This window comes from Gekko japonicus, unplaced genomic scaffold, assembly GCF_001447785.1.
Source record: "Gekko japonicus isolate JY-2015 unplaced genomic scaffold, Gekko_japonicus_V1.1 scaffold75, whole genome shotgun sequence".
NCBI classification, from domain to species: Eukaryota; Metazoa; Chordata; class Lepidosauria; order Squamata; family Gekkonidae; genus Gekko; species Gekko japonicus.
In genome coordinates this window covers 1,492,263-1,505,473 of record NW_015173124.1, presented here as the reverse complement: position 1 = coordinate 1,505,473, position 13,211 = coordinate 1,492,263, and the positions used below count along the sequence as shown (strand labels likewise).

The 13,211-nt window shown below is 42.3% G+C and overlaps 1 protein-coding gene across 5 annotated transcripts in view; it reads left to right on the top strand.

Annotated features, from left to right (window-relative positions):
- Positions 1-1,609: 1,609 nt before the first annotated feature.
- MAST2 (microtubule associated serine/threonine kinase 2) overlaps positions 1,610-13,211 on the top strand; it is a 162,574-nt gene continuing 150,972 nt past the window's right edge. For all 5 annotated transcript variants that reach the window (XM_015421982.1, XM_015421981.1, XM_015421980.1 and 2 more), the window contains exons 1-2: positions 1,610-1,815; positions 4,743-4,949. In XM_015421982.1, coding sequence (XP_015277468.1) covers positions 1,766-1,815; positions 4,743-4,949 — 257 coding nt within the window. In that variant the 5' untranslated portion in view covers positions 1,610-1,765. The remainder of the gene's footprint in view (positions 1,816-4,742; positions 4,950-13,211) is intronic.

The following is a 13,211-nucleotide window of genomic DNA, read 5'->3' as shown; positions in this document are numbered from 1 at the left end:
ATTCTGCTTGTATTGTCTGTTGACTGTTAACAGTGCAGATCTTCACTCTCCTAAGCCTATTGACTTCAATGGATGACGGATGTTGTTTTGCTTACGATTGTACTGTGAGACCAATAACAGAATGTCCTGGGAAGTTAACATTCCTGGTTTCTGAATGTCTTTAGGTAGTGTCTTGTTACATTTTCCTCTAGTGTGTTTATATAATACATAAACAGATGTCTCTTGTTTGTGACTGTGTATATCATATTGGAGAACACAACTGATTGAGTCCTTGATTGTATATCAAATGTTTGGTCATGTTATAGCATAGGCCAATTAGAGTGTGTTACCAGGCCTGGTTCCTGAGTTTCTCTCTATTTATTGGTCAATCATTTATTTCTAGAATTTGTATTCTGCATTATGAGCCCCCAGAAGCTCTTGAGGTAGCTGTTTGAGTAGCATTTCAGGTTGGGGTTGTGTTTCTAAGCAACAACAGGCCTCCCATTGAAGGTTTGCTCTGTATGTGTGTGTAATTTATCAGGGTTGGTACCCAATTCTCTAGACAGCTTCTGGAAGAGTTTTAATCGGGAGCTGTAAATAATAGTAAGGGTGCTGTGTCTTTCTCTTGCTCTGTCTGGTAGTAGGCTGTATCTATATACTTTTTCTAGTTTGGTTGATATGTATGTTCTTCTCATTGAGTGGGGGTTGCAGATTCTTGAATGCTTATTTTAGGATGTAGAGCGAATGCCAAATCTTATGGGTTAGCTATAGATGACTGGTTGTGTGAAATGCTGTGGGTGATAGCTTTGGATATGCATAGGATCACTGTCTTTCTGGTGTAAGGTCATGACATTAGCAGATGATTGGATTGAAAATATTGATGTATCATGCTGTTATTTGAGTCAGCAGTAAGAACTGCCATTTGACAGCCAAAAAGAATGACTCATTCTTCAAGGAAGCAAATGTTTCTCCTTTTAAAGGGATCTATGGCCTCAACTTTTTAAATCCCTAGCAATTGAGCCCTCTTGTTCTTTATTATCTCAGTCTTAGATTAATCAAGAATTAAAGAAAACATGGTTAGAAAACTGTTTCCCCCCCAGTTACTTTGTGTCTTGTAAAATAATCCAATAAAAGAGCTTTGTATACATAAGTGCTGTACAAATAATAATACAATAAGTATAAAAAAACACAGTTAGAGAGAAGGTATGGCATATTTTCCTCATTTAACATCCAAAAATGGGACATTGAGAATCTGTCCATAACACTAAGTGCAGCTGCCCATGGCCTTCTTGGTCAGACCAATGACTGTGTACTACTTTTGCAATCTGAGCTTTCCTGTTGGTATGTGAGGCTTCTGCCAAAGTCTTTGCTCATGTGCCTTTTCTCTCTTTCAGACTCTGTTTTTCTTGTGGCTTGCTGAAAGTGTTGCTTGTTGAAGTGAAAAATGATTGTCAGTGATTTTTTTGTTGCAATCATGAGCAATAGAAATATAGACTCTATAACAAAATGATTCAGTCGTACCTTTGGCTTCGCAGTTGTGATTCTCGATGCTCATCAGCTTCAACTTATTTTCTTTTTTGGATGTCAAAAATAAGTTCACAGAAGTCTTTCTTTAAAAATTGTATTTTAACATGATCTTTTGATAAATCTGGACTGCAGCTGAGTGTATAACACCTTTAGTTAGTGCCTGGGCTATGCAGAGTTTGGTGTTGGCATTTATAGCAGCACTAACTTTTTTGGCTTTAAGATCAGTTTTTTGAGCAAATCAGGTGTTTCACACAGTGAGATGATGAAACGAAGAAGAGAGCGGTTTGGAGCCCCATCGCTACGGATCCAGTAAGGACTGTTTTGGAAAATAGATTTAGTAGAATATTGTGAATCTATCAGGATCAACAACTATAACCTTAAATCAAGTATTATTTAAAGAATGTTTTAAGAAACACATACTTTGATTTAGCTTTTCATAAAAAGTATTAATTTATGTACTTTGCTGAGATAATAGAGATAATGCAATACCTAATTCATATTCTTGTAGCACTTTTATTTAATGGGGAAATTTTAAATAGTCTACATGTATCCATAGCTATACAGTGAATTATTCCATATTGAACTTTCATGTTTTATATTTTAAAACTATGTTCCTTGGGTAAGGGAATCTTGTCCCATCTTAATATAGCTGAATTACTGAGATAATTGCTTTAAGTGTCAGGGCAAAGTGAACTTTACTTGAACTTCTCAGAGTAATGTGCTAGTTGTATTCATTAATCCATTTTTAGATTAAAAAAAAAGATTGTGACTCTAATTTACTGGGATCCACTTCCAGGGAAGAGAAACTTAATATTTCCTTAGTATTTAAAGGTCCCGAGAGAGCCTCAGTTACATTTGCAGTTACAGGTCATGCAAATGCAGGTTGGAAGACTGTGTTTCATCTCTATAAGTTTACCATACTATAACATTTTGTTATGAAGGTGGAGAATAGTTTGCTTCAGTAACACATATATTCCCATTGGATTTTTAAAGAGGTAACCACTTGAGGTTTTCATAATCTAGAGTTTACTCATAAATGCATTTGGATCGATTGAGGGTTATTGACAATCATGTGTAACCTCAGTACATAGTGTAATGCAGACACAAATCCTAAAAAAACTTTATAGCTACATAAAGTAGGAGTTTCTGGGGTAGGAGTTCGTTGGGTAGGTAGACATAGGAGTTTATGGAGTAGTCTTGAAGTGACTTACCTCATTTCTCCAAGGTCAGAGACAGAGGGTAGCACTAGGAGAGAGGGTGTCAACTAGATACCCCTTAGTGTGTGGGGTCCCTATGGGGGCAATCCTCTCTACAATGTTGTTTAAGATCTATAAGTGCCCCCTTGCCCAGCTGGTGCAAAGTTTTGGGCTGGGATGTCAGCAGTACACTGAATACACCCAGCTGTATCTGTTGATGGACGGCCAGCTGGATACCAGCCCAACTAATTTGGCTGAGGGGCTGGGGGCCATGGTGGGATGATTGAAACAGAGCCAGCTGAGACTGAATCCTGCTAAGACAAAGGTTCTGTGGCTGGGTGTGGGAGAATCAGGATTGGGGTGCCAACTTCTGGCTCCTTATGGTGTGCCCCTAATAGGCACTGACTGTCAAAAGCCTCTGTGTAATTCTGTATGCCTCCTTGTCAGTGGAGGCCCAGACCACAAATGTTGCCAGACTGGCATTCTTCCAGCTACACCAGGTCAGGCAACTGGCCCCCTTCCTGTCTCTCCCCGACCTAGCCACAGTAATCCATGCAACGGTCACCTCCAGAGTAGACTACTGTAACTCACTCTACACAGGGCTACCCTTGAGATTAACTCAGAAATTGCACCTGATCCAGAATGTGGTGGCACGGGTCCTTACTGGGACCCCATGAACAGCACATATTCAACCAGCGCTGTGTGAGTTGCACTGGCTCCAGGTGGAGTACTGGATCAGGTTCAAGGTTCTAGCATTAACCTTTAAAGCCCTAAACAGTCTGGGATCCATGTATCTTCGGGACTGCCTTTCCTGGTACAGCCCCCAGAAGAGCATTGCGCTCTGCAGAGAAGAACTTACTGGTGATCCTGAGCCCAAAAGACAGCTGGCTGTCCTCGACCAGAGCCAGGGCCTTTTCGGCCCTGGCTGTGATCTGGTGGAACTCGCTGCTGAATGACATCTGTGCCCTGTGGGACCTAATGCGGTTCTGCAGGGCCTGTAAGGCAGAGATGCCAGGCTTTTGATTGAGGGCAGCAATGGTTTCCATCTTGTCTGTCACCTCTACTTCTTGCCTCCCCCTCATGAGGCAATGGCACGCTTCATACTTTTTAGTGCCATCTGGAAATGTCTTAACTGTTGTATTTTCCTATTCTTTTAAATTGTTTATTAATTTATGAATGTGTTTTTTATTAGCTGTTGTAGATTTTTCGGGTTGTATGGCCGTGGTCTTGGCATTGTAGGACCTGATGTTTCGCCAGTAGCTGTGACTGGCATCCTCAGAGGTATAATGCAGAAAGAAATTGTGAAACTGTTGAAATTGTGCTTATGTTTATGAATTCCAGATTACACAGGGAAGCCATTGAAATTCATAAACATAAACACAATTTCAACAGGAAAGAAGAGAGTTTAAAAATAAATAGGGCATGGTTTCCTGTCCTGAAAAACACAAAACACATCCGACAATAGCACTACAGATAAGATTAGAATTTGAACAGCCAAAAGAATCTCCTCAGGAAATGGGAAACCTCTTCAGGAAACAATGCATACACAAAAGAACCTCCTCAGGAAAGCTCCTCTATTAGCATGTCCACAGCCTGGCGAACTCCTACAAGATAATGACTCAGCCCTACATCACCTTCCTGAGTAGATATAAATTACCTGCCTACCATTTTTTTCTCACCTTGACAAAGAGAGTACTCCATCTTTCTGTGTTATACCTCTGAGGATGCCAGTCACAGCAGCTGGCGAAACGTCAGGTCCTACAATGCCAAGACCACGGCCATACAACCCAGAAAATCTACAACAGCTAATGAACTCTGGCCGTAAAAGCGTTCGACAACACAATGTGTTTCTTATTGTTGTACACCACCCTGAGCTTTGTTTGCACTGGAGAGGACGGTCTAGAAGTTTAATTTATACAATAAATAAATAAACTTGATGAGGACTAGATCCGTTATATGCTTTCTGCTCTCTCTGTGTATATGTATGTTTAAAAACTAAGCAGAACAGCACTGACTATTTCTACTGTGATACTTTGTCAGAATCTCCTCTCCTTTCCTCTCCCACTGCCGAGGAAGCGATGTCCATCAGCATGTGTTCTCTCCTACATCTGCTCCAGGTCTGCAGCATCTTAAAATCCCACTTAGTGCTGATTGTGCCCTTGCTACTTCTCCTCTAGTGTTTTACCTCAGCCCACAACCTCAAAGCAACCCTGGTAGTCCCTGCTACAACAATCCACTTCAGTGGAGGTAAGGAGAAATTTAGAGTGGGGATGATTGTTACTTAACACAGTAGACTGTAGCCTTTTACTTGATTCACCAAAAACATGGCAGAGAGTTCCTCTTTGGGCCAGGCCTCTTGAGTTGGAAAAGGCCTAACTTTCCTTCCTTCTTGCTTGGCCTCTTTCTGGGTTAGAATGGATTTTTTCTATATGTTTCTGCTGTTTTGTACTCTAAGCCTGGAAGACAATAGTCAGTGGCCTAATTGCAAAGGTTTAAATGCTGTTCCAACCCCCCCCCCCCCCCGTGAGGTATCCAGGTCTCTTCCATCCAGGAGCAGTGTCACCATGGTATTGGTGATGCAGCTGTGGGTTCTGCTGAAGTCTTCCCTGCCACCCTTCCCTTTGTACCATCTTATGATGGCTGTGGTAGCATTACCAATGGCTTGCTGCCAAACCCTGTTGATCATCTCTGTCCATTCCTGGGATCTGCTACTTAACTGCACTTTAACTGTAAAAGGACCACGTGTTGCTTGTGAGCTCTGGCTTGTGCCTGATCTAGAGTAAAGAAATAAGCATGATTCAGAAAAAAAAGTTTTGTTTTCCATACATCCATTTCACTTCTCAAAATAACAAAGAACATTTTATGGCCTTGAAATAGTGGTCTCTCACAAATTTATCAGAACACTGTGGTAATTGTACTTGGTTTCACATGGGCTCCTTAAATTTGATTAGTTGTGTTTGCTTACTTGAAGTGTTACTTTCCAAGGCAGTGTTTTAGTTTCCTGCCAGAACTGTAAGAGAGTGTTGTGAGCACTGTTTTCCTGTCATTTTGCCTCTCAGAAGAACCCAGCAATCCCTAGTTGAGTGACATCATAATTTAATAACCCTATTCCAGTCAATGCATACAGATGAAACAAGTATATGAGCAGAGAAATGAGAAAAGACAACTGGAACATAGACACATCAGTTTCTTGGTGCCTCCCGCCCCTTCTGCTGCCAACAAAGATAAAAGCTGGAATATCTTTTGACAATAAAGACAGTTAAGTCTCTCTTTGACTGAATACAATAGGAGACAGACTGCATATTAGAGTTTTTATACGAATTCATCCCCCTCTACATAGTTTCAGAGAGGTAGCTGCGTTAGTCTGTACTAGTAGAACAAAATTCAAGTGTAGGAGCATCTTAAAGACCAAGGGAGTTTTCCAGGGTATAGGCTTTCATGGGTAAAAGTTTAATTCATCAGATATGGTGTCTGACAAAGTGAGCTTTGACGTATGAAAGCTTATACTCTGGAACACTGCATTGATCTTTATGTTGCTACTGGACTTGAATTTTGCTCTGCTCTATGTGTGAGTAAAAGCCATTGAAATGTGTATCACATCTAGCATAATTTTTCATTTATTAGTTTGAATGAATACAGTTTTTGGCTCGTTGTGTATATTGAATATTTATTTTTACTTCTGTAGTGGAAGTATTTAGAAAACTTCTTCTGTTTAATTAGACAGTTGCTATATGTGTGTAGAGAGTAATAATTGGAACAAACGTATACAGCTTAACATTAGAGAGATTCTCCCCCCCCCCCGAATCCAGGATAGATATTCATTGAAAACCTACTTTTTTGTAGCCAGTATAGGAAAATTCATAGGTTTCATGTTGCATAAAATTTGATGCTGATATCAAGAATAGTGACTCACTGACTATCCTTTGCCAGGCAAGAGAATATGACCCTCCTGCATCGTAGCCCTACCTCTGGGAATATGTCTGTAACTACCATCAGGAATTCTTACTTTGAATTACACAATTAAACATTGTCTCCCACCATCCAATCCTATACAGTTTGATCAATAAGATTAATAATTTTACACAACTTGTATTTCATCTAAAGAGCTGGTGTTTCTGTAAGAGAATTCTTTGGGAAAAAAGGATGCATGTTCTCTTGTGGAGTGTACTCTGAGTAGTAGTCTACTGTTCTATAAGAAGGGAATGAAAATGAGTTTTAGGGTATTCACAGTGAAGAAGAGTGGTCAGGATACATTTGTTAGTGGTTTAGGTGCCACAAGACTCTTTGTTAAACAGTGCAGCTGGGAGGGGGTGAACAGTGCTGATGGGAGGGGGTGCAATTTCAAAGGGTTAGTTGCAGCTTGTGTTGTGCTAGTTAAGAGAACAATATGGAAAACATATGAAAAGAATAAAAATAGTGTTCTGTGTGGAAGCATGTTAATTGGGAGAGTTCTGTCTTTATCACAGAACTGTTATACTAAATAGAATGTCCTTTTAGCTGGAGACAGCTGTGCTGACTGTATAGCTTCCTTTAATCTAAGCTACTTTAAGTCCATAAAACTATGATTGAAATAAACTAGAAAAATCAAATCTTGATCTTGGCATGTATTGTAATGATATAAAGGGAGCAGTGTTCAAAAGAGTTTATAAAATTGAAATATGTGTAGTGTTTTGTTGGAAAGAATAGGAGCATCAATCAAAGACACTGTATGACAGTTGTGTAGAGTTAGTTGGGGCTGTTTGCTGTTTTTCAACAACCAAACTGTTAACAAGTCGAGAAATTTCTGATAAGGGAATGGTGGCACTAATATCTCTTTAAAAAATCCCAAGAATAGGTAGCATTGTATCCAAACAGGAGATATGTTCAAAAGGCTGAGGCTTTAGGTAGGAGGCCAGTGAGTTATGTTCTTGGCAGGAGGCCTCTGTGTTGCAGCACCAATGCAAGTTTCTATTTCAGTATTACCATGATAGAGTCTGTTTTATTACAGTTCTTACATTTTCTGAGGTTCTTGCCATCTACTTCGTGAATATTAAATAGCTGTGTACTTTTGTTTAGAAGACCAGCTTTATAAGGACCACTTAGCTTTGTGACATTTGTAAATTGCTGAGTTCACCTGTTGTTTTCACTTCTTGATCCTGTCTTATCCGTTCATTCTTGTTGACATTTTATTTACATGGATACCAATCAGTCACTCTTGCTGCTGACTTGAAATAAAAGTTCATCCTGTCAAGTTATTTTCTGGCACTGCTGCACTCTGTTTAACACCCACAGATTAGTTGAGTGAGGTTACAATTTTATTAGTTTGGTAGAGAATTACATTGTCCATTAATAACTCCAAGAAATGCATTGCACTAAGTTGTTCTTCAAAAACAGTTTACATAGGTTTCTTCCTTCCTCTTGTTTTAGCAGTAAGCCTTTCTGTGCTGACAAACAGCTGTTAGCTTGCCTGACTTCAAGTCTCTTCGTTATATCTGGTAAAAACGTTCTAGCTTTAGAGACGTCACATCTGCTTGGAGATTAATGTTTTATAGCTCAGACTCGTTAATTAACAGGTAATCTCTGCGGCCATAGATGTAAAAATGACCATGATTGTTAACTTTCAGAAACTAAGTTTTTCCCAGCCAGTGCATCAGTCCCCAACCTATTTGAGCCTGCGGGCTCTTTTGGAATTCTAACATGGGTGGTGGGCACAAGCACAAAATGGCTGGTGCAGAAGGCAAAGCAAGCCACAAAACATCAGGGGTGCCCTGACCTGGATAGCCCAGGCAAGCCCGATTTCATCAGATCTCGGAAGCTAAGCAAGGCTGACCCTGGCAAGTACTTGGAAGGGTGACCTCTAAAGAATACCAGGGCTGGGACACAAAAGCGGGTAATATCAAAGACACCTCTCTGAAACATCCTAACCCCTTTAGGGTCGCCAGAAGTCACCATGACTTCCAGGCTCGCAAGCACACACACACGCACACAAACACTCACCAAAAAAAAATCATGCGTAAGGTCAGAAGTTCTGTTTAACATCATACCTTTTAACATGAACATATTGTTTAAGAAGTTTTCTTGCATGCACACAACTTACCTTCAAAGATCCTTGTGCTGGGGTGGCAACTACTGCCAAAGCAATATTTTAAAAAACCTGCACAGCCAATCAGATTTCCAGTGGCCAGTCAGAATCCCTGCGGGGCAAAAGTCCCACCAGGCCCCACCCACTTTCTAAAACACTTGGCAAGTGCCATGGTATCTGCGAACACCTTTCTTGGGTCCCACCAATTGTTTTTACAAAGAGGCTGAGGCCTGGTGGGGCTTATGCTCAGCAGGGTTTCTGATTGGCCATTGGAGAGCTGATTGGTTCTGCAGATTAAAATAATGGTTCACACCATAGTGTTGGCTTTATTCTCCCTTTTATCCTTTCCAGTGCATTTAAAATATATATATATATTTTGTCCCCTGCACTTGGGCTTCCTGTTTGTGTGTGTGTGTTCTCTGCCCATGGTAGTATTCTGTAGTTGACTCCATCTCCCATGGTGGCAATTTTGTGGTTGCACAGAGAATTCAAAAGATGCCCACAGACCAAAAAAGTCTGGGGACCCCTGCTGTAGCTGAATTACTGGATTTTGGTGGTGCTGGTGGTACTTAGTTCCAGAAGCCAAGCTGCACTCCCTTGTCAGACTGCTGAGCATGCTACAGAATTCAGTGAACAATTCTGTAGCCCACAATCCAAGATTTAGCCAGAGTTTCTAACACCTAGGCTAGCATTTGTATTTAAAAAACTGTGTTTTCAAAAACTGTCACAAACCACCTTGGCATTCTTTCTTACTTGATGTTAGACAATTGTCAAATAAAGTAGTACTGCAGCCTGCTTGATGATTACCTCTCTGTTACCATCTATATTGAGGAGCTGTGGTGGCTCAAGTGGTTAAGATGCTGAACTGCAGGCTGTGGAAGGTCAGTAATTCAGCAGTTCAAGACCCGGGTGCCGCAAGACAGAGTGAGCTCCCGTCTCTAGTTCCAGCTCCTGCCAACCTAGCAGTTCGAAAGCAAGAAATTGCAAGTAGATAAATAGGTACCACTTGGGTGGGAAGGTAACAGTGTTCCGTGCGCCTTGGTGTTTAGTCATGCCGGCCACATGACCACGGAAATGTCTTCGGACAGTGCTGGCTCTTCGGCTTTGAAACGGAGATGAGCACCGCAACCCTAGAGTCGGATTTGACTGGCTTTCAAGCAAGGGAACCTTTACCTTTACTTTACCATCTATATTATGGTCCTCAATTTTTGAGGACACAGAATGATAGCCACCTTGGTCTACCCAAGGTAGGATATCCATAATCTGGAGTTTCTTTTCGGATCCAGCTCTTCTGTCTTTATTGTCTAACATCAGGGCACCACTGAAATAGCTGTGTTGTAGTGTGTTCGCCATCGTCTAAGGGTTAATTTATAGTTTATCTGATTTTATTCTTTTATTGTTTTATCCTTTGTCAATCAATGAATTTATTTAGCTCACATGACCAATGGTCTGAAGCACAGAATGCAACAAACATGTAAATATTGTTTTATCCTAATGTTGTAACCCTCCCTGAGCCCACTTGCGGGAAGGGTGGGACAGAAATTGAATTAAAATTGAAATATTTTTTTTGAAATAATTGAAATAAAATTACATTAGATATGTTTGTCAGTGTAAGAGTATAAATAAACTTTAAGAGTGTGTTGAAACCTGCATAATCTAGCATACATAATGATATACCATTTTAGTCCATTTATTTTGGTCTTTTATTTTGAACATTTTAAACTTCTTGACAGATGTATTAGTAAATAGCTGTAGATTAAATGCTATTTAAAAGAGTTTTGTTTGTCACAGTGAATAGTAATTTCCAGTCTTTGTTTTTGCTTCATTTCAGATTTCATTTGCTTAAAAATAATGAGTAATTGCTCAGTGCCAGGGGATGCAGAACTATTTTTGTCACTCTTGGTTGACCAAAGCATTTTCTAGAACAGGGTAACTCTAAGATGATTCAGAAAACTTGTGTTTAATGTTGGTAGCACATGATCATCTTTCATGCCAGCTGTCAGGGACAGAGAAAGGAGGGTGTGAAACATATTTCTTATAAATGAAAACAGCAAGAACTTGTGAATGTTAACACCAGCATCAGAAGAACCTTGCTTCTGCTTGCTAATAAACTTCTATGTGTTGGACTGGATGGGCCATTGGCCTGATCCAACATTAGCTTCTCTTACGTTCTTATGTTCTTTGTGAAAAATTGAGGGCAGTTTCCAAAACTAATGCAGAGTTCAGTGGAGAATTCCAGGGCTGAATCCACTCCAGTAATCTTATGTCCATAACAGATAACTGTTCTAAACATTTCACCAGCCATGTAGGGACTGCTTAAATAACTCCCTTGAAATTCCTCACCATGTGAAGCTCCTGACAAGTGACATGGAAATGTTCCACCTGATAGAGGTGTTATATTTACAATATGGCAAAGCTGCCCAGTGTAAGTTGCTTATGCTAGTCTGTATATCTCTCTCTATATTATAAAGCTAATTTGGGGTGACCACGCTCGATGCGCTCCCTCAGCCATAGGCTGAGGCAGCTGCCACTCCCATTGCCCCCGCCCACAGAGGTGTCACCGGAGTGAACGTGCCCTGCGATTTGAAGAGAGAGCTACTTTGGCATGGCCACGCTCGATGCGCTCCCTCAGCCGTAGCCTGAGCCAGCCGCCACTCACGCCGGGGACGCTGGCCACTGAACGCGGTCTCTGACGCCCGCCCACAGATGCGGTGCCAGGGCAAACGTGCCCCGCAATTTGAAGACACCGTGGCGGTGTCTCACCCTGCCACCCAAACAGCCGCTGTGTCCGTCCTCTCCCAAGCGCCCATAGCCAGCCGGGCTGTGCGCGGCCCGATGATGGATGGATTGCATGCGCCACCAGGGGGCCGGGGGCTGAGCCTGCCGCCACCCCCCTTGCCTGAACGCGCATCACCGCTCGGCCTCCGTGCGATCTGATGACGGGTGGCCTGGCTGCTCCAGCGGGGGGGGGGACGGGGGCTTGCCCCGATCATGCCACCATCCTCACCTGAGCCCGGCTACAGGCTCCCAGCTGCCCTGCGCCTGGACGACAGCCGCGCTGCCCACTCCAGTGCGCAGGGACCGCTTCTGGCCGCGCCCGATCCTGCTGCCACCGACTACATGCAGCTGGCTGGTCTCTCACTGGGCGGAGGCTGGCCCGTCACCCAGCCACTCCCTTGCCCCCCGACTCTGGGGGGTCACGTGGAGGGAGAGATCGGGAGACTGGGGGCACCTCTGTTGCGCCGTGCTAGGGCACGTTGTCTTTCTCCACAACGGTCTTTGCTCCTAGTTGGACATAATGTTCAGGTTCAATCTGATCTTTTATCCCAAGTGATAATGTATCATAGCATTGAGGGTGTCATGTAGGCACTATTGTGCTTTCCTCTCTACTTTCCCCTCCACAATCTACACAGCAGTCACATTTTAGTACTTGTTTTGGTAGCTTCTGTTTGTCCATTAAAAGATTTTATTTCATGAATATAGTGTTCTAAGAGAATGTGAATGTCACAGGAACACTGGTGCTTCTTAAAAGTAGTTTCTAAAACTGCCAGAATCCTGTCTTTTATTCTGTTCCAACAATAAGAATTCCATTGTTAGAGTGAAGGCAAAGCAAAAGGAAGAGTATGAATAATTGATAATAAAAAGTTTGGTTTGGCAAGCAGAGGAATATACCTGAAGAACACAATAAACAAAGTGGGGTGCACAGTGAAAGCAAAGATGCAAGGTACTGAGAAGTTATAGTATGGAAATTGACAGTGGCATACCAAGGGGGCGGGGGGGGGGTCCACCCTGGGCGCAGCTAGAGCGGGCCCTTTGAAGGGGCCCCTCAAAGCCAGCACCATCCTGCTGCCTCCAGCCAAATGTTTTTCTTTTAAAAATGCAGTATTGGCTGCAACCACTAGGGGCGCAAGGACGTTTCAGCATAGCGCAAAGCATGCTAGGATCAGCTAACCTTTCTCAAAGACTAAAACAGTTGTGCTTACTAAACCCAACAACTAAGCCAGGACGCTGAGAGCTGTTACAGTAATTGCCGACCTGACGGAGTGAGCTCCTGTCTCTGGTCCCAGCTCCTGCAAACCTAGCAGTTTAAAAGCAAGAAATTGCAAATAGATAAATTCAGTGGGAAGGTAACAGCATTCTGTGCGGTTTGGCGTCTAGTCATGCCAGCCACATGACAACAGAGAAGTCTTTGAACAGCGCTGGCTCTTCGGCTTGGAAATGGAGATGAGCACCGCATCCCTAGTCGGATTCGACTGGCTTTCGAGCAAGGGAAACCTTTACCTTTATCTAGGCATTTTCTCCAATAATCTATCCTTCTCTCTCCCTAGTCCCTTTCCTTGCACCCAGCTCAGCCAGATCTTGCAAAGATGTTGTTGAGGCAAGGCAAAACAATCTTTCCCTCTCTTAATTTCTCTCCCTCTTTTCCACACGTTCCTCATTCATTCCTG